The sequence below is a fragment of the Lasiodiplodia theobromae genome (assembly GCF_012971845.1).
Source record: "Lasiodiplodia theobromae strain AM2As chromosome Unknown scaffold_88, whole genome shotgun sequence".
NCBI lineage: Eukaryota > Fungi > Ascomycota > Dothideomycetes > Botryosphaeriales > Botryosphaeriaceae > Lasiodiplodia > Lasiodiplodia theobromae.
The window spans coordinates 1-24,190 of NW_023336572.1; the positions used below are offsets into that span (position 1 = coordinate 1).

General features: G+C 56.6%; 10 protein-coding genes across 10 annotated transcripts; 5 read left to right on the forward strand and 5 right to left on the reverse strand.

Moving 5' to 3' along the window:
* Positions 1-734: 734 nt before the first annotated feature.
* On the reverse strand, positions 735-2,198 carry LTHEOB_12957 (C6 transcription factor; the record flags this gene model as incomplete). The annotated part of the gene is made up of 1 exon (XM_035509881.1): positions 735-2,198. One exon carries the CDS (start codon positions 2,196-2,198, stop codon positions 735-737), a length of 1,464 nt encoding a protein of 487 aa, XP_035363292.1.
* Positions 2,199-2,527: 329 nt separating this feature from the next.
* On the forward strand, positions 2,528-4,216 carry LTHEOB_12958 (Cytochrome P450; the record flags this gene model as incomplete). The annotated part of the gene is made up of 5 exons (XM_035509882.1): positions 2,528-2,581; positions 2,631-2,691; positions 2,744-3,792; positions 3,842-4,008; positions 4,057-4,216. The coding sequence occupies 5 exons, from the start codon at positions 2,528-2,530 to the stop codon at positions 4,214-4,216; spliced, it is 1,491 nt and encodes a 496-aa protein (XP_035363293.1).
* Positions 4,217-4,599: 383 nt separating this feature from the next.
* Positions 4,600-7,292, forward strand: LTHEOB_12959 (Amino acid permease; the record flags this gene model as incomplete). The annotated part of the gene is made up of 2 exons (XM_035509883.1): positions 4,600-4,937; positions 5,849-7,292. The coding sequence occupies 2 exons, from the start codon at positions 4,600-4,602 to the stop codon at positions 7,290-7,292; spliced, it is 1,782 nt and encodes a 593-aa protein (XP_035363294.1).
* Positions 7,293-7,820: 528 nt separating this feature from the next.
* Positions 7,821-9,692, forward strand: LTHEOB_12960 (uncharacterized protein; the record flags this gene model as incomplete). Its single annotated transcript, XM_035509885.1, has 4 exons — positions 7,821-8,736; positions 8,795-8,914; positions 8,973-9,095; positions 9,154-9,692. 4 exons carry the CDS (start codon positions 7,821-7,823, stop codon positions 9,690-9,692), a joined length of 1,698 nt encoding a protein of 565 aa, XP_035363295.1.
* A 586-nt stretch (positions 9,693-10,278) lies between these two features.
* Positions 10,279-10,650, reverse strand: LTHEOB_12961 (uncharacterized protein; the record flags this gene model as incomplete). Its single annotated transcript, XM_035509886.1, has 1 exon — positions 10,279-10,650. One exon carries the CDS (start codon positions 10,648-10,650, stop codon positions 10,279-10,281), a length of 372 nt encoding a protein of 123 aa, XP_035363296.1.
* Positions 10,651-11,703: 1,053 nt separating this feature from the next.
* On the reverse strand, positions 11,704-13,489 carry LTHEOB_12962 (Cytochrome p450 protein; the record flags this gene model as incomplete). The annotated part of the gene is made up of 5 exons (XM_035509887.1): positions 11,704-11,866; positions 11,934-12,112; positions 12,178-12,260; positions 12,312-13,338; positions 13,409-13,489. 5 exons carry the CDS (start codon positions 13,487-13,489, stop codon positions 11,704-11,706), a joined length of 1,533 nt encoding a protein of 510 aa, XP_035363297.1.
* A 1,832-nt stretch (positions 13,490-15,321) lies between these two features.
* On the forward strand, positions 15,322-17,373 carry LTHEOB_12963 (uncharacterized protein; the record flags this gene model as incomplete). The annotated part of the gene is made up of 2 exons (XM_035509888.1): positions 15,322-16,663; positions 16,727-17,373. The coding sequence occupies 2 exons, from the start codon at positions 15,322-15,324 to the stop codon at positions 17,371-17,373; spliced, it is 1,989 nt and encodes a 662-aa protein (XP_035363298.1).
* Positions 17,374-17,583: 210 nt separating this feature from the next.
* LTHEOB_12964 (uncharacterized protein) lies at positions 17,584-18,762 on the reverse strand (the record flags this gene model as incomplete). Its single annotated transcript, XM_035509889.1, has 1 exon — positions 17,584-18,762. The coding sequence occupies one exon, from the start codon at positions 18,760-18,762 to the stop codon at positions 17,584-17,586; it is 1,179 nt and encodes a 392-aa protein (XP_035363299.1).
* A 937-nt stretch (positions 18,763-19,699) lies between these two features.
* On the forward strand, positions 19,700-20,803 carry LTHEOB_12965 (uncharacterized protein; the record flags this gene model as incomplete). The annotated part of the gene is made up of 1 exon (XM_035509890.1): positions 19,700-20,803. One exon carries the CDS (start codon positions 19,700-19,702, stop codon positions 20,801-20,803), a length of 1,104 nt encoding a protein of 367 aa, XP_035363300.1.
* Positions 20,804-21,076: 273 nt separating this feature from the next.
* LTHEOB_12966 (Cytochrome p450 protein) lies at positions 21,077-23,435 on the reverse strand (the record flags this gene model as incomplete). Its single annotated transcript, XM_035509891.1, has 3 exons — positions 21,077-21,616; positions 21,733-22,393; positions 22,444-23,435. The coding sequence occupies 3 exons, from the start codon at positions 23,433-23,435 to the stop codon at positions 21,077-21,079; spliced, it is 2,193 nt and encodes a 730-aa protein (XP_035363301.1).
* Positions 23,436-24,190: the final 755 nt, after the last annotated feature.

Genomic DNA, 24,190 nt, shown 5'->3' on the forward strand with positions numbered 1-24,190 from the left:
AAAATATAATTAAGACTTAAATTTAATTTATTTTTTATTTTTATTATAGTAAAGATATTAAAAAATATTATTTATAATATAAATATTTAATATCTATATAGAAACGTTAAGATTTTACAAAAATATTTTTAAAAATATACTATTTAGTTTTATATATACTATTTAGTAATTACTTTATTTAGTAATTTACTAGCTATAAAACTTTAAAAAAATTAAATTATAGTACTTTTTTATTTTAATAGTATTATTTAAGTATATAAATAATAATTATACTAAGAAATAAATATATATTATATAAAAATATTAATTTATATTATTAAAAGAGTCGCTTTTAAATTTATAGTATTATATTTAAATTTTTTTATTAAATAGAGTTACTTTTAATAATTTACTCTATATTTAGTAATATCTCTATTAATATATTTAGCTATTTATAGATATAGCTTATTATTTAAAAGATAGTATATATCGTTATTATTATTATTATTATTATTATTATCTAGAAGATAGATATTTTACGATTAAATTAGCGCGTAAAATCGTTATATTTAAACAGTATATACATGTAAAAAAGCTTTATCTATCCGTCGATTAAGGCCGTAAAGACGGCCTTATACGCACCTTAGTTCTCGAAGAGAGCAACCAGACTCTCGGCGGTGGCATCGTTGACAATGTAGGAGGGTCGCATTTGAATCGTTCTATAACCCAATTGCGACCCGGGTTATATCCTCTACTTATCCCACCATTAACGCCAACCCCTTCTCCACCATAACCTCCAGCCACGTCTCCTTACTCCCGCTATCTCTCCGCCGCCAGCACTCACGCACCAGCTCGCGCCCGAGTAGATGGTGCGGCATACGGCTTCTCTTACGCAGCGACGCCCAACCCTCCTCGACTAGCTGCCTCGCCGAAGGGGCGTCGAGCTCGGGTCCAACGGCTAGTAGGAACACGCCCTCGAACTGCGGGTGCAGGAAGGGGCGTAGGATGCCGTTGTGTAAGAGGGTGCTGGCGTAGGCGGTTAGGATGTCTATGCGGCGCCAGTAGTCACCATACTTGGCCTCGGCGTCGAAAAGAGTGCTTTCCCTCTCCTCGGCCGTATACCTTCGCCCTACCCTCCTCGCCTGCTCCAGCATCACGAGCCCCAGAATCCTCACAGCGTCGACGAAGCGCAGGTCCGCCTCAACCACGTCGTCACCAACATCCAACGGCTGCCACCGCACCAGATGCCGCTCCAACTCACTCTCCAGCTCCAAGTCCCTCCCCCTCCGGTCGACAACGCGACGGTAGTAGCGGCCTACGCGGGCGACGACGAAGCAGAGGGAGGTGGCTGCCCGGGTGATGGGATGCATACACTTCGCACTCCGCCACCGTTCCCGGGCCATCTCCATTCTCAGGGCCGGGCTCAGCGGCAGGGCGTGGGCGGCGGGCGCCAGGAAAGAGTGCGTCATGTCGAGGTAGACGTAGAGCCCGATCAGGTATACGGACATGGCGGCCGACGCGGCGATGCCCTTTTTGGCGACGTCGGCGGGTGGCTCTTGGTGGTGGTGCTGGCAGTGCTGCAGCACGACGTCCAGCGCCGCGTTGGCGCCGCGAAGGTGCTGCAGGCCGCAGTCGCGGCCCGAGGGGTCGAGCCATTGGGTTGATACGGCGAGGACGGCGGCGCCGAAGGCGAGGCAGTGGACGCGGAAGATGGAGGACGGCGTCGATGGGCCGGCCAGGTGAAGGCGGAGCTCGGCGGCTAGGGCGGCGACGGCGTTGGTGCGGTCTTGGAGCGAGAGAGAGCGGGCGGACGGCGACGAGAGGGCGCGGTGGGCGGAGCACAGGCTGTGGATGGCGTGGTATAGGGCGGGCGAGCGGGTGATGTGCGGGCGCAGGGCGGCCAGCAGCGTGGTGCCGGTGCGCAGCTCGAAGACGAAGCCGGTGCAGATGTGCGATGAGAAGTAGTGCAGATCTGGGTCTGGCGGCGTCGCCTGCCACTGGTCGAGGCGGCGCGGCCCGCTGCACGCCTCGCCGCGGGCCAGACAGCGGCGGCACTGCGGCTGCGTCTCATCGCACTTGACGCGGCGCCGCTTGCATGCGGCGCAGCCGGTGCGGGCCTTGATCTGGCGGGGGCGGAGCGGCTGGGCTGGCGCGGACGGGGTCGCGGGGGCCTGGGATGTGGCGAAGCGCACTCGGTAGCGGGGTCGCGATGCGTCCATATTCGGCAAGAGATGATGGAGCAGGAGGCGAGTGAGGGGCTTAAATCGGTGCGGTCGGCTCGGAAGCAAGCGCGGTCGGCAACGACGCCATCCCGATCCCGAGCCCGTCGGCGAGTCGTGCAACTTGCCGTTTTGGGAAAGAGTGCGATGCCCGGGGATCAGCCGCGCCTGCCTGCTGTCTGTTCAACACCACGCATTCTGAAACATGAGCCGGCCTCCCGGCCTCCTGTGCGTCCGTTGTTCGTCCGCCGGCGTATTAAAGCGCGACGCTCCCTCGGGGGCTGGCAGCTACCCAACCCACTGCGAAGTGCTTATTGATAACAACCACCATGGATCCCGAAAACCAAATCAGACCTCTGGCGAAGCCGGTGCTGGCTTGCGCGGTACGCCCACAGCGCTCCTGTACAGAATGCTCTCTAACATGTCTTGCAGTTCCCCATCTTCATCATCGCCCTCATCATATACAGACTGTATCTCCACCCTCTGAGCAAGTGTGAGTGTCAACACCCCCTTGCCGCACACTCCTGCTCACTCGCCACCTCTAGACCCTGGTCCGAAATATGCTGCTGTCAGTGGACTTGTCTACTGGTACGTTCTCGTTCGTGGCGACCTCGCCCACTGGTACCATCGCATGCACGAGCAGTACGGCGAGGTGGTGCGCGTCGGCCCCAACAAGCTGAGCTTCATCAACCCGCAAGCCTGGAAAGACATCTACGGCCACAAGGTCGGCGCCGCTGCCAAGAAGGCCATCATGAAGGACCCGGCATCCTACCCGGCCGACGACAACGGCGAGCGCAACATCGCCGTCATCTTGGACGACCGGGAGCACAGCGCTGTGCGCAAAGTCTTCACCAACGCCTTCTCTGACAAGGCCCTCAAGCAGCAGGAGTCGCTGATCCAGGGCTACGTCGACAAGCTTGTGAAGAACCTCTACGCCACCGCCGGCCAGGAGACGGACATGATCAAGAACTACAACTGCACCACCTTCGACATCATGGGCGACCTTGCCTTCGGCGAGCCCCTCGGCCTGCTAGACAATTCCGAGTACTCGCCCTGGGTCAAGGCCATCTTCAACGGTATCAAGGCCGGCGCCCTCATGAACTTCGGCTTCGAGTACTCGGCCTTCGGCGCCCTGTCCAACATCCTCCTCCCCCGCTCCCTCCGCGAGAAGAAGGCTATGCACTTCCAGTACTCTGTTGACCGCGTCGAGCGCCGCCTCGAAAAGGGCGACGTCACCGACAAGCCCGACTTCTGGACCCTGGTGCTCTCCAAGGGCAAGGACGTGCTCACGCGCCCCAAGATGCACGCCAACTCGTCCGCCTTCATGATCGCCGGCACCGAGACGACGGCCACGCTGCTGAGCGGCTTGACCTACTACTTGCTGAAGAACCCGGAGGCCATGGCCAAGGTGGTGCGCGAGGTGCGCGCGCTTGGGAGCGAGGACGAGTTGAATCTGGAGACTCTGCAGCGGCTGCCGTATCTGCACGCCTGCTTTGAGGAGGCCTTTCGCTGCTACCCGCCGGTGCCAGTTGGCTTGTGGAGGCTGGTGACTGGCCAGGGGACCCCCGTGTGTGGGGAGTGGCTTCCTGCCGGGGTGCGTGCCGCAACACATCATCTCAATCATTTGCTGACGTGACAAATAGACCCGCGTCACCGTCCCGCAGTGGGCGTCGTACCGCTCGCCCCGCAACTTCAAGGACCCGGAACGTTTCATCCCGGAGCGCTGGCTGCCTGATTCCGGTTTCGAAACCGACCGGAAGGACGCGTTGCAGCCCTTTTCGACTGGTCCGCGGAACTGTCTTGGAAAGAAGTAAGCCGCCCTCTTGCCTGGGAATTCGGGTAGCTGACCGAAAAATAGCCTCGCCTACCACGAGATGCGCATCATGTTCGCCAAAGTGCTCTGGCACTTTGATCTCCAGCTCAGTCCTCGGAGCGAGAACTGGGCAGATCAGAAGGTGTGGACGCTGTGGGATAAGCCCGATCTGTTTGTGACGTTGAAGCCGGTGATGAGGGAGTAGAGTGTTGGAAGTAGGGCGTTTAAGGTAGATGGATTAAGGAATATAAAGCTCCAGAATAAGTCGCCAAAGAGCCGATTCGCTTGGGTTTATACATTTTTTCTATACATCTGCTTGAACTATGTAATGTGCCCCGTATATAAGGTAAGCAGTGACAGGGTAGCGATGCTGCTCACCCGTTTCTCCCACACAGGAAAACATGCCTTTCAAGCAGTAGCATTCAGCAACAATAAAGCAAGAACAGATTCGATGACTCAATGCAACAATGGCCAGCGAGCCTTGAGTATGTCTCTCTCCTGGCCGTGCGAGCGGAACTGAGAAAGAATCTCTCTGAGTGCCATGTTTTTCGTGGCACGGAATCTTTTTGACTTGACCACAATTACCGAATGGATGCCGCAGGCCACAACCAGACCAGCGAGTTCACGTGGCTGAGTGTACCTAAGAATCCCTCAGCGGTCTTGAGAAGTCTGAAGCTCCTGATCCCGCCAGATGGTGCCCGAGGGCTTACGCAATTGTTCTACCCGACGATTGCGGCTGCTACCATTCTGAGGGAGACATATTCGTCTTTGGAACGTAAGAAGGCTAAGATGGCTATGATGGGAGTCAGCAACTGGTACGACAGTGCCCGGCCCCAGAAGTCGGTGATGGAGACGTCGAAGCCGGCGTTCAATTTGGCGCCCACCTGCTCCGAAAGTGCTCCAAAATACTCTTCTGCGCTCGAACCGTCCTCAGTGCTACCCGTATCCGGGCCCTCCCAGATGGGCGCCTGAAACCGCCAGAGCGCGTCGTCGCCATGGAGGACATCTTGAACTGTGGGGAAATCGTTGGCATAGAGGGATGAAACAAGCGCGCCGTCTGTTTTGGTTTACTCCGGGTAAGTTTATCGCGCGCATCTATCGTCGTAGGACATTGAAAACACCCGGAGAGGTTGAAACCGAAAAGTAAAGGGCACAAAGCTATTCGTACTAAGACTCGATAAGCTAGACAGTTAGCATGTATACATTTATCTAAAAATGCTAAAGTAGTAGATAGTTTTATTGCAAAGCGAGGTTCTCTAAGCACACGTTTATTGGGGAGAAGATTATCTGGAATACTATAGAAAGGAGCGCCGCTTCTTAACATAGATTCTAACATGAAGAAGCTGACGACTTTGACGGGGGATATTCACTCCACGTTCCTACTTTTTAGAGAGTAGTTTTGTGAGGTTCCTTATCGGGTAAAGGCTCCGACATCAGAAGTGGGGAGCAAGGTGCGGATCATGCCCAGGTTTACCTATCGTCGCAACAAGCTTCGGAGATGCGCGTTGCGATAAGCATTGCCAGCTCATCCACAAGCAAAAGCCAAGATGTCCCTCTTCATGTTAGCGACCATCACACACTCTCATTGCTTTTGTGATATTCTGCTTCGATGGCGGAGAAAACGGCAGATTCGAAGACGGTTGAGCCCGTGGTAGCGGCCGCTGCAGATAGCGGAGAAGGCAAAACTGTCCTCGCAGCACCGAATGGAAATGTGATGGACGACGGGCTTCAGCGAGGATTGAAGAAGAGACACTTGCAGATGATCGCATTGGGCGGCGTGATTGGGCAAGTATAGTTCCTCAATAGCAACAAGAGCATCACTTCTGACGAGCAACAGACCGAGCATATGGTACGGCACCGGCTATGCGCTATCTTATTCAGGGCCCGTCGGAGCACTCATCTGCTTCCTCATCGTCGGCATCGACGTCTTCTTCGTGATGCAGTCGCTCGGTGAGATGTGCACCATGTACCCGACGCCGGGGGCCTTCACCGAGATGGCGGGCCGCTTCCTGGACCCGGCGTTTGCCTTCGCGCTGGGATGGAACTACTTTTACCTGTGGATCTCCAACCTCTCCAACGAGTACAACGGACTCAGCATCGTGCTCGGGCTCTGGAACCAAGCGCACGTCCCGTCGTACGGGTGGATCCTGCTCGGCTGGGCCTTCTTCCAGTGCACGGCGCTGCTGCCCGTCACGGCGTACGGCGAGATGGAGTTCTGGTTCGCGTCGTGGAAGGTGCTGTGCGTGCTGGGCGGCTTCGTGGTGGCCATCCTGCTCAACACGGGCGCCATCAGTGACGGCTCGGGCTACATTGGCTTCCGCTACTGGCGCGACCCGGGCCCCTTTGCGCACGGCATCGGCGGCTTCGCGCGCACGCTCGTGCTGGCGGCCGTGTACTACTGCGGGACGGAAATGGTGGCGGTGACGGCGGGCGAGAGCAGAGCCCCCAAGCGCGACCTGCCCGCCGCCATCCGCCAGTCGTTCGCGCGCATCTTCGTCGTCTTCCTCGGCATGGTCTTCTTCGCGTCGCTCATCTGCCCGGCCGACGACCCGTCCTTCCTGACGGCCGAGTCCAAGTCGGGCCTCTCGCCGTGGACCATCGCCCTCGTGCGCGCGGGCTGGGCGGGCGCCGGCAACCTGGTCAACGTCGTCATCCTGACGGCGAACCTGTCGGCCATCAACAGCAGCATCTACATCGCCTCGCGCACCCTGCTGTCGCTCGCGAAGCTGGGCCGCGCCCCGGCCTTCTTCGCCGCCACGACGCCGAGGGGCGTGCCCGTCCGCGCTGTCGTGTTTTCGAACACGCTGGGCTTGATCTCGTTGATGAACGTCGGCACCAAGGCCGGCCAGGTCTTCTCGTACCTGGTCACCATCTCCGGTGCTGCCACCTTCGTCGCCTGGGCTGCCATCGGCGTCATGCACCTGCGCTTCCGCCGCGCCTGGCTGAGGCAGGGCCGCGCCGTCGAGGACTTGCCGTTCCGCGCGCTGTGGTATCCGTGGGGCGCCGTGTTCGTGGCTGTGATTAATGTGTTTTTCGTGCTGATTCAGGGCTATCAGACCCTGAGCCCCTTCAAGGCAGCCGACTTTGTCGTGGCATATGTGGTGATTGTGGTTTTCGTGGTACTGGCTGCAGGGTGGAAGGTTGGCAAGGGGACGAGGTGGGTGAGGTTGGAGGAGATGGATCTGGTTAGTGGGACGAGGGAAGATTTGCCGGGGATGAGTAATGTCGAGGAAAAGAAGGCTGGGTTGCTGCTCAAGACGAGGAGGTTTTTCTTTGCGTAAGAAGATTGAATTATACGGCAGTGTGATAAGGGCTGTTTGAAAGTAGATACGCATTCACGAAAAACAAGAGAAAATCCTACCTCGGAGCAGCCTACCTAACATGTTGAACTTCAATAGTGACAAATCCCCCTTGACTGATGGGTTTGCTTCAACAAAATAGCCCACATTCTAAAAGGCGTACTTGAGGCGATGATGTGGCGAATGTTGTTGGTAGCTGCCCCTGATTGGTTTATACAGCCCTCATCCCCGTCACTCAGGAACAACTTTTGCTTTAACCAGCCACTCCAGTCGGCCACGGAACATAATGCCTCCGCGGAATACACCGCTTTGAATCCCAAAAATAAGCTGCGATCAGCGTTTTACGACAATCATTTCTTAACCGATAGTGAAGCGAATCCTCCGCCCACTTTTTTGGCTGAAGCAACAACATTGGCCCCCAAATTGGCATGCACGTATACATCATGGCTGACTTCGCCCCGGCTGTTACGAGTACATGCGACTCTCTTCTACTCCCTCTGATGTGCCGCCATGTCCGACTCAACGTACAGTCGAGTCGACATGGGCAACTCCGAGGTGACACGTACGACGAGCTCGGAATCGTCCTGGAAGAGCTCGGATCTGGACAAACCACGCAACTGGCATCCTCGAGGATGGAAAGCCGATTACCTAACCCAAGACAACTTGGTCCAAAGCGCGAGAAGTCTGAAGAGGGCAACCACAGCGGCCGTCGTCTTTCCGCTCGCATCCGATGAGGGAGTGCGCAAGCTCAGGCGGCACGCCTTCGCACTCCTGACAGTCGCCGTCTTTGGCATCCTGCCGCTCGCCGTCTACTTCAGCATCCTGGACACGCCTTTCGCCGCGAAGCCCGTGACTTGCGGTGGCATCCAGGTCGAAGAAGATGGCACATCGGGCATCGAGAGCCTGTTCACCGTCGACCGCACCGCTGGCAGTTTTCCCTTCTGGCTGGCCAAGCTCCTGGACACGGTGTGGGACCTGTTCGTGGCGCGCGGCATGCAATTTCTGGCTGCGATTATCAGTTACGTTGTTTTCTGCAACGCCATGTTGCGCGCGCTGGAGGCGTCGCCCGTGCCCTACCGCACCTTCACCGGCCTGGCGCTGAATGGCGCGTCGCTTGGGACCGTCGTCTCGCTTTTGCGGGACCTGCGCCGCCACGATAGGGCGCGCACCGTGTGGTTGTTCGCGTACGGCGCCGTGGCACTGACGTACGTGCTCGCCATGCCGACGCTGTTCTCGACCATGACCGGATATGTCAGCGTGTCGTCGCCCTTCACAATGGTGCCGGGGACGTCACAGTTCGTGCCGACCGACTCGTTCAAGTATGGCTATTCGTTTACTGGATTGCCGGAAATTGAGGACGGCACTTGCCTGAGTACAGATTCCGTTTACCCCACCGATCGCAGAGATATGTCCCAAAGAAATATATGTAAGTGCTCGCCGACAGCGAGAGATAAGATTTCAATCTGACGGGGAACAAATCCCAGGCAACAACACCTGCGTGACGCATTTTTGGAACGGCACACATAAGGATCTGGCGACGGGCGAGATTATACAGCCCAGAAACGCCACGGCAGTAAACGAACTACTCACGAAAACACAAAACTGTACGCTTCACCCACCTCGACCCTCTTGCCTTTCCTCGCCGCTGACTCTCGGCTCTAGGCTCACGGTTCGACAACGAGACATACAACGGTGTTAGCCTTTATTACCCGGGCTCCCCGTACTACTATCCACCCGAAGACGACCTCACAGAATACAACAACCCAGACAACATCCAATACAACTGTACGCATCTACCTTCCCAGTCCCCCCCCCATCCACCTACCCACTCACCCACGCACAGGCACCGCCACCATCACCCTCTCCATCGCCAACCACAACATCCCCTACGACACGGCCATGGCCCACTCCGACCCCTTCCGCACCCAGTGCTACAACGGCACCGGCTACAGCCTGTACACGGTCGAGCAGAACAGCCGCTGCCTGCCCGACACCGCCGCCAGCCGCCCGGCCTACCAGTGGGGCTTCTCCGCCATGCTGACCAGCGTCGTGCTCATCGTGCACGCCGTCTGGGCCCTGACCCTGTACGCCGTGTGGCTCGACGCCGAGTGCCGCGGCGACGTCGTGCGGAGGGAGGGTGAAGGAGGGACAGGGGGGATGACCCAGTTGAGGGCCGCTTGGTTTGCCGTTGCAGCCGCGAGGGGGTTGGTTGTGGACGAGGAAGAGAGGGAGGGGAGGGATGCGGGCATGGGGTGCGGGCCCGAGGAGGTCGAGGGCATGGCGGGGAAGAAGGAGGCGAAGGTGGGGGTGGGGTTGTTTGAGGAGGCGTGCGTGAGGGAGCGGGGTGGGAAGGCGGAGGAGGTGAGGAGGGAGGGGGTATAGGAGGTGTGATTGTGTCAGTGTGAGGGGTTTTTATGCGCAAGTGACATGCCCTTACGAATTCGTTTGTCCGAATACCGCAGTAGACATTGAATCACGACAGCTGATCTGTAATAGAGACTGACTCTCGTAAATAAGGCCTGCGTAATCTTATCTGCTCATGTGGGGGCCATGCTTTCAAAGATCAGATATCCGGGGGGCCTACGCCGAGGTCGGCGTAAGACTGATTACCGGCTACAGTGAGTAGAAGCAGATGTCCGGACGCACTTTCAAGACTTCAGAACCGATACTACTACGGGACTCATACTCAACTGCCTACTCAAGTGGATGCTGCATTTATGATGTGGATTTTTGGTAAAGCCGTCTACCTTTGCACCCGCTGAAGCCCTGATTTTTAAGTGCGGAGGAAAGTGATATTTTCCTTACTTAATACCAGTTCACCAATGAGAACAGAAATAACGAAAAAGATGCACCATTGAGTTGTAGAACCATTCTATTACTGAAAGCCATAGGGTATGAGACTCTATTTACACGTAAAACATCCCTTCAACACACTGCGCCAATCTAACCTCTAGAAAACCAGGAACTTTTAGTTGGTAGCAGCAAAGTCACCCGCCTTCAATCCATCCTCAACGATGGCCTTGAAGCGAGCAAACTGCGCGTCATTGCCAACACTCTGCTTCAGCTCGGTGAGCAGGAAGACGGCGAGGGCGCTGGGCCAGAAGGGCGCCAACTTCTCGACGTAGGCGTAGTACTCCTGGGCCTGCGGGTGGTCGGCGGGCACACCGGCCGGCAGCGCGGGCACGCCCTGGTCGAAGTGCGGCACGTTGGGAGAGTGTGTCAGGTCCCAGTGGCGGCCGGTCAAGGCCGTCCAGCCGGGCGTGACGAGCGGCATCGTCTGCGACTTGATGGTGTCGTTGTTGCGGGGGAAGGTGAAGAAACGGGCTTCAGCGGCGGCCATTTTTGTTTGTTGGTTGGGTATTATTTTTGAGAAGAGGAGATTGTGGTTGATGTCTGGAGGTGGTTCAGGGTTAGTGATTTGGAATCGCCGGGTGGGTAGAGGGTGGATCGGACGTACTGGATAAGGTTTGTGGTGGTCGCAGATCGAATTGACTGTTGGTGATGATGAGAGTGGCTTGAGGGCTGGCGCATCCAAGCTTTTTATGTAGGCGTTGAGGCTTTTACGGTAGGGCTGTTGAAACGCGCAGTGTCGTGACCCGAATCTGGCATATCCACAGAAATCGGCCGACGCTGATGAACGTCGGGTCACTTCAAGATGACCTCAGCTGAGACGCGGCCATGGAAAACGCTCGGAGCTATCGAGGGCGCCACGCCGCACGGCCGCCTGTGCTTCCTCAACACCACACCACATCTCGGGAAATTACAGATTTTTTCGCCGGCCCAGGGTCTCGCCATCCACAGGCTGAATTCTACCCGTTTGGTGGTTTTGCCTGCCGCTGGCTTCCAGAAGCGGCAGGTTGAGCTGCCCGTCTGGCAACGGGAGACCACATGCACGGACCACATTAGAGACGTCGCTGCCGGCGGCTCCGTGGTCGGCGGCCCACAGTGATGCACTTCGGCCCGCTCTCGCACGACCGTGACATTCGACATCAGCTCGGTCCGTGGGAACCTGGATGTTTCTTATCGGAGCGCCCGTCAGGAGATGTCCGCGTATTGCAGGATGCCTCAAGCCGGCGAAGGATTTTCGATGGTGAGCATTGTCGTCTGAGCAAGCGTGAACTGCGATCACTTTCCCTTCAGGAGCTGCTGTTGACTCATTGCGTCATTAAAAGGGCCTTCGTATATCTAGGGGGACGTGGTCCGAGCCGCATCTGCAAATCAATCTTCCAAAATGTACAACCTAACGCCAGTGAAAAGCCGGACAACAGACATTCATACAGCAACCTAACCCCTGACGGCGAAAGATAAGTCTACCGGGGAAGCCCCGAGTGTCATCATGAACAAGACTCATAGTTGCAAGGACACTGTCAACTTGTACACGTCAAGGGTGCGTTCAACGCTTCACCGGCGTTGCACGCACCATTAGCGGATTCTTCTCCCAGAGACCCCACCACATCTTCTGCTCCGTCCATGTGCCACGGCTTTCCGGGCACAGCTCGAGGTCGAAATTCCAAAGTGTCTTCGCCAGGATCAGGCGCATCTCGTGGTATGCCAGGCTGCGAACGGTTGGTCAGCATGGATTTCCCATCATCTGCGGGACCTCGGGTTCTGGTTCGTGCTCACTTCTTGCCGATGCAGTTCCTTGGGCCGTATGAAAAAGGCTGACACATCTCCCTCTTGTCATTCTTGTACTCTTCGTAGCCCGGCTCGTCAGGAAGCCAACGCTCGGGGACGAACGACTTGGGATTGGTGAAATTGCTGGGAGAATGGTACGAGGCGAGCTGAGGAATGAGAATGCGGGTCTGCAAAGGAAGCAGAAGCTGTCAGTTCGAAGCTCCATGACTAGTGTGATTCTGTGGCGGCTTACATTCTCAGGTATGTACCTGCCAAGAACTGTGTTCCCGCCCTTCGGAGTGACACGCGGCGGACCGGTCGGCACTGCAGGGTAGACTGCCCAGAGTGTCAGTGACTGGAGAGCCGAAACGGTGGGGAATTACTCACTCCTCATGCCTTCATCAAAGCAGGCCTGCAAGTATTTCAGCTGTCGGAGATTGTCAATGGTCAGGTCTTCCTCGTTCAGAATCTCGCCCCGGATTTCGTCGACGAGCTTGCGCATCTTATCGGGGTTCATCAAAAGATGGTAGGTGAGTCCGGATAGTGACGTCGCCTGGGTTTCGGAACCAGCAAGCATGAACAGCGACGAGGTGGCGTTCATTTCATCGACGGTCAAGCTCTTGCTCTCTTCCTTGTCAAGAACCAAGCTCCAGATATCCGGTCGTTCGGTAACGGCACCCTTCTCCAGTCTCTTGGCCACGCGCTGCGCCGAGTACTCGAAAGATTGCATCTGGGCGTCAACTAAGGATTTCGGGACGAACAGTTGCGCTATGCTTTTCACACGAGGAAACTCATCCAGCATAGCCGCATAGGCGGCATATTTCAGACCTCCCAAGGCACTGGACAACCATTGATTGTACTCGGAATTATCCAGGAGTCCGAGCGATTCACCGAAGGTCAGATCGGCCATGACGTCGAAGGTGGTGCAGTTGTAGTATACGACAGCATCGAAGCTTTCGCCCTTGGTGTCCCGCATGTTCCGCATCAGCTTGTCGATGTGGGTCCGAATCATGTCACCCTGGTCTCGCAGGGCCTTGTCGGAGAAGGCATGGCTGAAGATACGACGCACACGGGCGTGCTCCGAGTCATCCTGGATGCTGAGCAACGAATGGACACCGTTAGCTTCCGGAGCGTAGAAGGCGGGGTCTTTCGGGTTGGTCTTGTGCTTGGCCGACTTGTGGCCGTAGACGTCCTTCCAAGCTTGCGGATTGATGAAGATGAGACGGTCAGGCGCGATGCGGACGACTTCGCCATAGTCGTGGTGGGTGGATTCGAAATAGTGCAAGGTATTGCCGTTGAGCCAGTGGTACCAGTACACAAAGGAGGTGGCCGCGGCGAGACGAGGGCCGGGGAATTTGGCGAGCGGGTGGAAGAACATATTGTAGACCATGTGGGCTGTGATGCACACAGTGGTCTTTAAAGGGTCAGTCTTATCATCCAAACACACGATTTAGAAGGATATTGCTAAGGGTCAGGGTACGTACCAGGAGCAGACCCGCTGCAAGCAGTTGGGTCGTGGAGACATCGGAGCAGGAGAGAATCTTGAGCGCTGAGGTCCCAGCCATTGTGAGCTGAATGATGCTGAATGATGTCGAGGGAATCTCCCAAATAATCTGTTGTTTTATACTCAACTCCAAGACTATATCACTACAGTTCTATTCGCAGCATTGTTTCTACATGCAGTAACTCTGTTTGCAGTTTTGCTTTTACACGCAGTAACTCTGTTCGCAGTATTATTTCCACATGCAGTAATTGCAAGTTGTGAGAGCCTTCGGAGTCCGCGGGCCCCAGTCCGCGAGAGGACATCCAAAAAAGTCCTCGGAGCCCGCGGCTTCCTCGAAGGCTGTGCAAAGCATCAGTGCAAAGGCTGTAAGGGGATGATCGTAGGTCAACGGTTACAAGTATTTTCTATCGTCGCACAAGTACAAAGGTTGGTCTGTTGTGTTGAGCCTGGCGGGATGAGAGGGCGGGCAAAAGCGAGGTATTGAAAGTTAATTAACCCACTTTTGCGCAGCGTTAGGTTGAAATTGGCGAATTAAGCCGAGTTTGATCTGGGCTCGGCAGACTTTCCCCGCTGGTGCCACCAGGGAGCAAAAGTCGTGACCGCGCGCACAGACCACTCACGTGAGTCAGCAGGTTCCCAGCCACGTCGCGCCGCGTTTCCTCGCGCTCCTCTTCCTCTCCCTCTCCACACCGCGCCGGTCGCATCTTTCATCAACACCGACGTCATCGCATCGACCTGCATTTCGCATCGTTGTCTTGATCGCCGGTGTTTGTGTCTGACGGCCTCAGCACCCCCCATACCCCGCTCCGGTACGTTCTCTTCGTCGTTTTGTCGCCGTCGCGACCGATCGTCCGCGCCCCGCTGCCGCGTCGCTGTTACCGCCATCACACCCCATCGCCGCCCATCTCTCTTGCCCACCCTGGCATCGAATACTTCCATCGCTCGTCTTGTCTAAGCTTACCGCATCGCTGGGCTTGCTTTGGCTCGTATTTGCCCTGTCTACCTGGTCTCCCAACAACCGACATCGGCCGCCCTCGTCTGCTGAGCGACCGTTTATTTATAGCTGCGCTCCCAACTGATTTGTTGACAGTTGTCATCGCTTGGGCAGGCAGTTTCTTGGACGGCTATCTGGGCTTGCGTCTTCAGCTGGACCTTCGCTGATCCCTAAGGTTTTGACCTTGGTGTATCGCTGAATCGTCTCCTGTAGGACACAGCCTGGCCGGTTGCTCTGGAACTGTTTGTTCCCCTGAGGTTTTGACCTTGGTTGGAAGCTCACCAAACAGCCCTACAAGGTTTTGACCTTGATTGGAAGTTTGCCGAGTTCTCCCCCAGGGTTGTCGCCTTAGCTGGTTAGTCCAACCGTCTCCTCTACCCATGGACGAGTTTGGCTTGTCGAGTTGGAGACTCGAAGCCGTTGTGACTCTGGATCCTGGTTGAACTGCCAAGGCTTCTCCCTTTCTATCTGGTTGCACCTCAATAAACGGAGCTGGGTCTATCCATGAGAGTAATCTCAGAAGACTCGGGGTCCAGCGACATAACCCCCGTCGCTCTGCATAGCGCCAAGGCTGGCATTTCTGGAGTTGTTTTTCCGAGCTTCTCGGTTAAGCCTCTTGAACTGCTCCCTGAAGCGCTTACAGAGCGGAGGCTGGTTGTTCCTGCACCATTCCAATGAGCTGCCCCGGCCAGTGAGGCTAGATCCTTGCGTTCAACTGTTTCTAGGGTCGCCTCATCCTGGGATGGAATTCGCCGGGTCTGTCAGTTGGAGATGGGCAGATGGAGATGCTACACATGGGTGTGGTATCTCGGTTTTTGTTAGCCGGTTTCTTCGCTAGAGTATTCCGGCTGACTTATATAACTAAATAGAGTTTGATCTATCTCGACTACTTCTGCACCATGGCTGATGACGATCTCGCCGAAAATTGGCTCATCAGTGAGCCTGTTGTGACCCAATGGTATGATCGTGAAGAGCGGCGGCTCAGATATCTGGGCTTTGCTTCCCCTCCTAATTGGAGATCACATCTTACTCTCAACCTTGGTCTTGACATCTCGGAATCCAAGCGCGAGGTTCTCTTTTGGTTTCGCCTCCCAATCCGCGTAAAGTCAAAAACATCGAAAAGGCCGACCAAGTTCTACGTATACTTCATCGTCGAGCTGGATATGTTTGATGTAGATGGGGAAGATCAAGGACTCTGCTTTTCTCAGCAGTCAACCGTACCACCGGCAGTTCAATTCGCCTTCAAAGGCAGCAGCATCTGCCAGTCAGATGATGAGCTCGTTCGCCTGCGTTTCAATCTAAAGAAGCCTGGTGTTGTCGTCATGCCGAAAGCCGACGACGGGCCCTTCGAGCCCTCTGCCGTCAATCAGGAAGTGCTACTCGCCTTGAAGTCGCTCTCCCAAGCGACCAAGTTCAGCGCCTACGTGCCTCAGAGTTCCCTGTCCATTAGCCGTCTCGAAACGCTCTGTTGGATGGTGCAGCACGGGGATCTGCAGTCACGGCCCCGCGAGCTTCACACCCTCTATCACGGCAAAGGCGGCGAAGTTAATGCATGGGAGAATTTCATTTTTTGCTCAGATCAAGAAGAGACGTCAGGTCCTTCTCGCGCGGACAAGCCGGCGGAATGGTCCATCGTGCAGGAGCCGATCTCAATTGCCGAGGGTCAGGGTGTGCCGTCGGAGTCCGCTTCAGCCAAGGGACCATCGTCCGGCGAGAAGCAAGCTACCGTCACTGAGGTACAGGAGCAAGCCGTACTACAGTCTGTGGAAAAGGACAACCAGCCGAAAGCCTCACAGCAGAATGAGGCTCGGGCGGAGGAACGGCAAGGCAGCATTCCACCAACCTACCAAGAAGCCGTCTCCCCTCCACCACCAGCTGCAAGCGCTGCCACAGCCCACCCTGCACCGCGGGCTGCACAGTCTTTTAGCATCGCACCAACCAACACGCCTCCAGAAAGGAGACGGCAGTGGAGCGCTCCTCCAGTTTTTCGGAGATCATCTGAGGGCCGTCACTCTGCATCTACCTCCCTCCAGCCACTTTCCGAGCTTGAAAGTCCCATTGCGGTGTCCAAGGGCCAAGCTTCGTCCGAGATCGTAGACCAGATCGCTCCCCCGGCGTACAAACGTACCAAACCTCCCTCAGATGACGAGCTGGGTGACGATGACCTGGAAACGGCCGCCACCTCCACAAAGGACAGAAAAGCCCAAAAATCTCGTCTCAAGTCAAAGACCGCAAGCAAAGGTAAGCCCTCCCCCTCACGCTCCTCCAGTTATCGGCGACTAACCAACGCCTCCTTACCTCCAGCCCCTCGCCCTTCGAAACAAGTCCGCTTCGACAACACCAGCACAACAACACGCCACAACCACCGCAGCAGCAGCACCACCACCACCGCAGCCGCATCCCCACCCCCATCCTCATCATTTCCGCCACCCCAACCCCTCCCATCCGCCCTCACCACCGCCGGCGACGGATCATCCTCATCCTCATCCCTCACCGCCCTCGCCGGCGCCCTGCCCAAACCCCAAGCCACTCTCCTCCGGCAGACGATCGACTGGTTCAAGTGGGCGTGGACGACGGACCGGAGGGCGCACGTGGGGCTGACGCATCCGCACCTGCGCGAGCTGGGCAGCTGCGCGCGGGCGGGCGACGTGGCCGGGTTCTATCGGGTGCGGGCGAGGTGTTCGGCGAGGGTGGTGTACGCAGGCGTGCGGCAGCGGGGAGAAGGAGGAGAGAACAGTAGTAGTCAACAGCTATTGGAAGAGCTGGAACAGTTTCTGCTGTGGATGGCGGAGGTGGCGCCCGAGGCGGAGATGGCGTTGACGGGGGAACTGCGGGAGTTGGGGAGGCTGGCGAGGGAGGGGGATGCGGCGTGGCTGGAGCACGGGCAGGCGGTTTGTGCGGGGTTTGTGTTGTTTTGGTTTGGGAGGGTGGAGGAGGGGACCAATGCGTGAAAGGATCTGTGTGGCATTTGAGATGGTTTGTAGATAGCTATTAATGAATACACTGATACCCGGCTTGAATACCGTTGAACAAAATACTTCTCCCCTGGTTGATTGTCTCGGCCGCCCGTTATACTTCTGCCTATACAATTGTGTCAAACCGTTTGTTATATGCCTGCCTCCCGTTACAATTTAGCGTCTTCAAACCTATCATCCCGTCCGTTACAATATCCTCCCACAACACACCATGCTCACAATCGCCCAGCCGCCCAGTGCCGCGATAATGCACACCGGCCAAAGTGTGAGAATGAGAATCAAGAAGATCTCTACCCATGGATACGTACGCTCCAGCACCTTGCGTATCTCGGCCTTTGTCCCAGCCAGCGCCCCGACGGCAGCTTTGACCGTATCCTCCCCTTCCTGCCACCACTCGTCTCCGTCCTCCTCTCCCATATTCGCACCATCACCATCCTCCCCTTCTTCATCCCCTTTCCCGTCATTCCCACCCGGCCCGTGATGTTTCCCTCCATCTCCCTTCTTCTTCCCCTTCATCCCGCCCTCGTCGTTGTACCCCTCATCCCACCTCACCGCCACCTTCCCCCGCGCCACGGCCGCTAGCCCGACGTCGTCCAGCATGCGCCAGCCGCACGTGCCCCGCAGCGCTGTGACGTTGACGACCGTGTTGTAGTGGCGCGCGCGCAGGCCGCGGCCCAGCTGGTCCGGGTAGCTTATCGTCCACGGCGTGTGGATGTGGAAGGTCAGGTGCGGCAGCTCCGGGTGCGTGAAGAAGAGGTCGCAGCGGGTGGCTGGTGGGAGGCAGTAGGGTGAGGAGCTGGGCGGGAGAGGGTCGGGGGCGGGGGGTGGTGGAGGAGGAGGTGGAGGTGGCGGAGGCGGCGGGGGTGGGGATGCGGTTGAGGATGTGGTGGTGGTGTTGGTCGAGGTTGTGGTTGAGGCGGGGGAGGCGGTGGTGGTGCTGGGACTGGGGCTGGGCGCGGTGGTGAGGGTTGTGGGCAAGGGCACCGCCGGACGAGGGTCTGCGGCCCACCACCTGGACGCTGCAGGCTTCGTTGATGGCGAGAATGTGGGCGCGGGCTTGGATGTGTGCGACGGGAACGTGTACGACGCAGCGGCGGGTATGGTGGACGACAGGGACGAGGAGGACGAGAAGGTGGCGGGAATGGTGGTATCTGTTGTGTTGGTTGGGTTGGCGGTTTCCGAGGAAGTGATGGAGGCAGGGTCGTGCGATGGCGGCGGCGGCAGCGGCGGTGGTAATGACGATGCGATGAGTTCGGTCGGAGATGTGTCCACAAGTGGGAAGGGACTCTGCTGGGGCACGACCACGACAGCTGAGGTGGGACGGGAAAGAGAAAGCAAGAGAAAAATCAATTGTTTCTTATTCATGGCAAATTGGTGGCTGAAGCGAGTGTGTGACTGAGGCAACTGAAGTGGGAGGCAGAGACATCAGAGTTGTTCACGCCCTTGAAGTGTGACAAGATGCACTATTGCAAATCCTTAACCATGGCGTGCAGTGGTTATTGGGCTGTTAGCGTGCCGTTGAATCTCAGGGTATTACTTGAAGGAGCTAGCGTTGCGGGAGCTTAAGAGTTGTGGGATTCGGGTTTTGCGGGTCATGCGGGGAAATGCGCCTGCTTCTATCGGTGCTACTTCCGGCTTCAGTGGCACAACATTGGCGCAGTTGCTCGGACCCCTTGCCTCTAGGCGTCGGTCATCTTCGTCATTGCTCGCTCAATCTGACACCGTATCCTCAAAGCCGACTGCAAAGCGCTTTCCAGGCGCCTGCGAAGTTGATGCGCGCTTGAAGAAAAAATTGATGACCAGGGTGCTGCAGATCAAACACGAGCTTGCTGGAAAAGGTAGCAGATGGCGAGATGGATTAACGAAGGGACCGGACCACAGGAATAGCAGCGTCCGGTTGTGTCGGCAATTTTCGAAGAGACAAGACTTGAATCCTTCTCTCCTTTTTGGTATATTGCCCCTGCCCTATCGCACTACTCGGCCCCCGCTAAGCCGCTTCCTTCCGGGCGCTCAACCACCCCACCAGCGTGGATATTAACCCTGGGTGCCCCTGATTACTCTTTTATCCTGTGCTCTGCCGCTGCATGGCTTTTTTTCGCCGCATCAAATTTTTTTTCCCCACAACATGTCACTAATATCATCAAACACCACCTCGGACATGCCTGCCGAAGCCGAGGCCGTCCATCAGCTCTCGGAAATAAGCCGGCGACTCTCTCGAGACCTCGCAGGCCTCCATACGCATCACAGATACATCAAAGCCGCCACATCGAGCATTCGACAATGTCTAAACCGGCTACGAACAATGTCGCACGTGCCAACCACGGCGATCCGCAAAAGCCAAGTCAACATGGCGCTGCAAGACGTCGCCGAGAGCCTGAACCTTAACGGACTCCTACGGCAAGAAGCTGAGGCGATACACGACCACTTTTCGCAAACCGTCCTCGCCAACAGCCTCGTTCACTGGTCTCCCGATGAGCCGTCCGTCATGGTGCTCCTTCCGATTTCGGGCCGCTCTTTCCCCATCGGGAACCCTGCCACCTCACCACCGACTACCTCTGAAGAACAACAGCCGTCCTTCTTCCTATTGCGCTTTGACCTCGACCTCACCGCCGCCGACGATAACAGCGCTCAGACCATCTCCCTCAACCAGCACGCCCTGAACCCGCACGCGACTCCCGCGACATCACGCATCTCCGCCCTCCACATCCCCACCAACACTCACCTCAATGCCTCCGACCTCTGGTCCCTCTCCGACCACCACGCCCGACATGACCAGGGCCTCCGCTACAACCTGGCCGTACAAACCACCATCTCGCCTTCCCCAGCCGACACCACCGCCCTCTCCATAACCGTCGACGTTGTCGCCGCCGCACAGCAGCAGTCCATCGACAAAAGCTCCTTCTGCGCTCGCAGCTGGCTCCTCCCCTACCTCCTGCCCCGCCGCGTCTGCCCCTCCCGGCAAACTCGCTCGCCCCTCCTGCTGCTGAACGCAGATCCAGCGCAGCGCGTGGTCCAAGTCGATGCCGTGCTTGCGGGTGGCCATGGGGAGCGGTTCGGCGGCGGATGGATAGAAGAGGTGCGGTTGATGGAGCGGCGGGCGGTGTGGGACGATGGGGAGGGGTGGAGGGGGCCTCCAGCTGTGGATGTTGCGGGGTTGCTGGCGCTGGAAGAGGGGACGGGAAGGCGCTGTGGGGAGGTGGGACGGGAGGGATTGGAAGGAGTGTTGTTTGATGCGGTGCTTGTGCTGGTTGTGTTTGGGTTCGTGGTTATGGGGAGGTGGATGCGGAAGAAGGGTTGGAATGAGGCTGCTGGGCAGCGGATGTCGTGCATGCTGGACGAGAAGCGGATAAGAGGTGGTGATGAGGAGAGAGGGCTGCATCGGGATGAGAAAAGTGGGCAGATGTAAGGGTCGGTTCAGAGGAAATCACTGTACGATGTGAGAATGGTATGTTAGACTTCGGCCTCAAGGCAGTAGAACGGCTGACAAGAGACGAACAAGTTGGGTATTCCTAAAAAAGGGTGGACGCTATTGCTCTGGACAAGAGCAAATATCCAGATACCCTGTCCAAAACCAGCAATAGCAAGACGAGATCGTGTAATCATAAATCATGCCGCGGTGCGCTGCGCCTTACCTCCCATCTCAAAGTTCACAGTTCCAAAAACAGAGGCACGCCGTGCCTCAAGAACTCCCCCGCCTCTGCTCCCGCGGCCGCTCATCCTGCGAGGACCAATCCCCGCCATCCGTCAGCGTCGGCGACACCGAGATCTCCGACACCTCCCTCTCATCATTCGCCCGCACCCCGCCATTCTTCTTCCTCTCATCCTCCTGTTGCCGCCGCCTCCGCTCTTCTTCCTCCTCCTCCGCGCCCCTCTTTTCCTCCTCGAACACCTCAGCCAGCACCCTCAGCCGCGGATGCTCGGGGTCCGACACGTCGAGCACGCCGAGCTGGTCGTCGGGCCGCTCCGTCGTTGGCACCGCGCCCGCGCAGTTGCGCCACACGCCGCCGAGCCCGAGCTCCTCATGCGCCAGCCGCTGCAGCTGCAGCACGTCGTTGGCCACCCACTCGAGCCGCGAGTAGTGGTCGCTGCGCCGCCGCGTCTGGATGCAGGCCGTGATGGGCTCGATGGTGTAGGAGAGCACGATGATGAAGCCGCCCAGCCCGAAGATCAGGGCGAGGCCGAGCGTCGAGATGTTGGTGTAGGCGGTGCTGCGCATTTTCTGTGGGGGGAAGAAGGGGTTAGTGGGTGTGGCGTTCTTGAGGTGTTCTGTAAATGGCAAAAAAGGGGGAGAGCAGCAATCCAGCCACGGCAAAGAAGAAGAAGAAGAAGACATACCTGGTTATGGCAGAACATGCCTCCAAGATCATCCGACAACTTGGGAACGTCGGGATTCGACGGGCCGGTGGCGACCTCGTGGTACGACATCTGGAGGCCGGCCATGGCCATGTTGAACCAAGACTCGACCTCTATCTGCCACTGGTTGTCGGGCAGCGCGCCCTGCAGCCCCCAGCGCACCTTCTGCCGCGCGTTCAGCGCCGACACGCCCAGCACGTTGATCAGGGTATACACATCGGACCACCCCATCGTCGTTATGATTCGGAACCAGTTGAGCGCTTTCACCTCGGCCTCGTCGCGCGCAATGCTCGGGTAGACGATTGCGTTGTCAACGCCCGAGCTCAGCGGCGTGCACTTGTCGCTGCCGTCGGGCATGTTCGGGTTACACAACTGCTCTCGGTGTACGCAACCGACTACTGACGCTGGATCGTCCTGGAGGAAGACTTGGTCGAGCACGAATCCCGAGCTGTACTCTCCCGGGTCGGCTCCCGTGCGGTGCGCCGAGAACCACGGGTCGTCGGTTGCGTTGCGGAACTGGATGCCGTTGGCCGCGAGGAAGAAGAGCGATACGTCGGCGTACGGGGCCCGCAGCTCGTCGATGGGATAGAAATCGGTCCATGGGATGTCGTACGAGTTGTTCATTGAGTAGGCTTTGTTGGCACTGGAGGGCCATGTTAGCGAGTGCTGTATGCGTGGGGCGGTGTTGGCTACTTCAGTTCGTATGATTGCGCGGTGCGGTTGATTTGGCTGTCAAGCAACTCCCTGTGCTCGTAGACGACCTCTGACGACGTGTTCCTGTGGCCCAGCCAGAACTGCCTGTAGAGCTCTCGGGTTCCGCCGTCCGAGTAGTTGTGCGTGACTTGGAACTTTGTCGTGTTCAAGGGCGCACATTCCATCATCTGCCTATACTGGAACCTCAAGTTGGGCCTCGTATTGACTCCAAAGTCGTCGAGGCTGTCAAGCAAACCCGAGTCGAAGCGGATGTTTCCGTCCTGAGTGTAGCACATCTCGTCGGAGAAAGGGCAGCTGACGTTGTATTCGACTGTCACTGGAAGCCTTGGCTTGACGTACGTCCCGCACTTCCCTGGGTTCGACGTGTTGGAGTAGCACTGTTGTGCGTAGATGAAAGCGGTGGAAGCGCCCTGGGCGACGTACGAATTTGCGATGTTGAAGAAAGTGTCATTGTTGCCCGAAGTGGTTATCCCACAGCGATCGCTGGAGACCAGCACCTCGCTCCCCATGCCGCTCGAGATGGTCGACGAGAAGCCGGAGGCGATTGCAAAGAGCACGAGAGTGACTGTGGTGAATATGATAAGGGGCAAGAGCCGCGAGTACGCGTGCTTGGCCTCGTTCTTCCCGCCCCTCCATGACCAAAGAACTAGCAGTAGGCTGGCCAGGCCGCTGGCGCCATTGGCCGAGTTGCGTAATAAAGCTTGTCGTTGATGGTGCAGTCCATCGCGAGCGCTTGCCGTCGAGAATCTGGTGTGGAAAGCAAAACAAGCTATTCTCCAGAACGAAGTGCTGACAAGGGTAATGAAGAACGCTGTGAAGGCGATGAGGAGAGTGCCATCTCTCTGTGAAAGAGTTATGGTGGACCCAAGGACCCTCCCGCGAGACCAATTGGTCCACATTCCAGTGTAAACGCCATAGTACTCCGGCGTATCCTGTTGACTCGATGTCAAGGAGGATAACGATGAGGCCATGGCGGTAGGAAGTTTGGGGTGCGTGCTTGAGAGATTGCAAACACGGCACGCTGACTGTTTATGTCTCGCTCGCTCGCGACGCTTTTTCTAGTTGAATGTCTAGATCTTCACAAAAATAGTGCGCAAGGGTTGTTCTATACTAAATTGATCTGTGGGCGCCAAAGTGCAGTGTTGCGATGTTGTCCCGTGTGCAAAGATACACACTGCACACGGTTCAAATCATGCCACCGAATTCCTGGTTGACCCGTCAGATTTGCAGAACGCCAAAGGCCAACAGGGGACACTGGGCTTAATTGGCAAGTTCAAACTCCACTGTCACGGCCACTAAGCTCTTTCAAGTCCTCAGCGGTAAATTGTGTGATGATCACTGCCCACAAAGACTTCGCTAATTCTAGACACTCCATCCCCAGACCGTTGCTGATCGGCGATAATCCACTCTCAACTGTGCCGCAATCTTCGCCGCAATCGTCGCGTTCAGACTGCCTGGTGGCCAACTAATCACTGTAGCGAAATATCGAGAGGGTCTCCAATACTCACTGGTTTCGTCCTTGAGGAACTGAGTAGAGCCTTTGGAGCATCGTTTGCAGAAACCTTTGGGTATGCAAGCCACCGTAAATAGTGCAAATGTGGCACAGCAAGCCATCCTTGACTGGTGGCAAGCTCGCAGATAACGCCGAGTCATGGGCGGCAGCAACTTTTGAAAGCCAGGGAAAGATCAGCGCCCTCCGCCCTGCCAATCCATGAATAAATGGTGG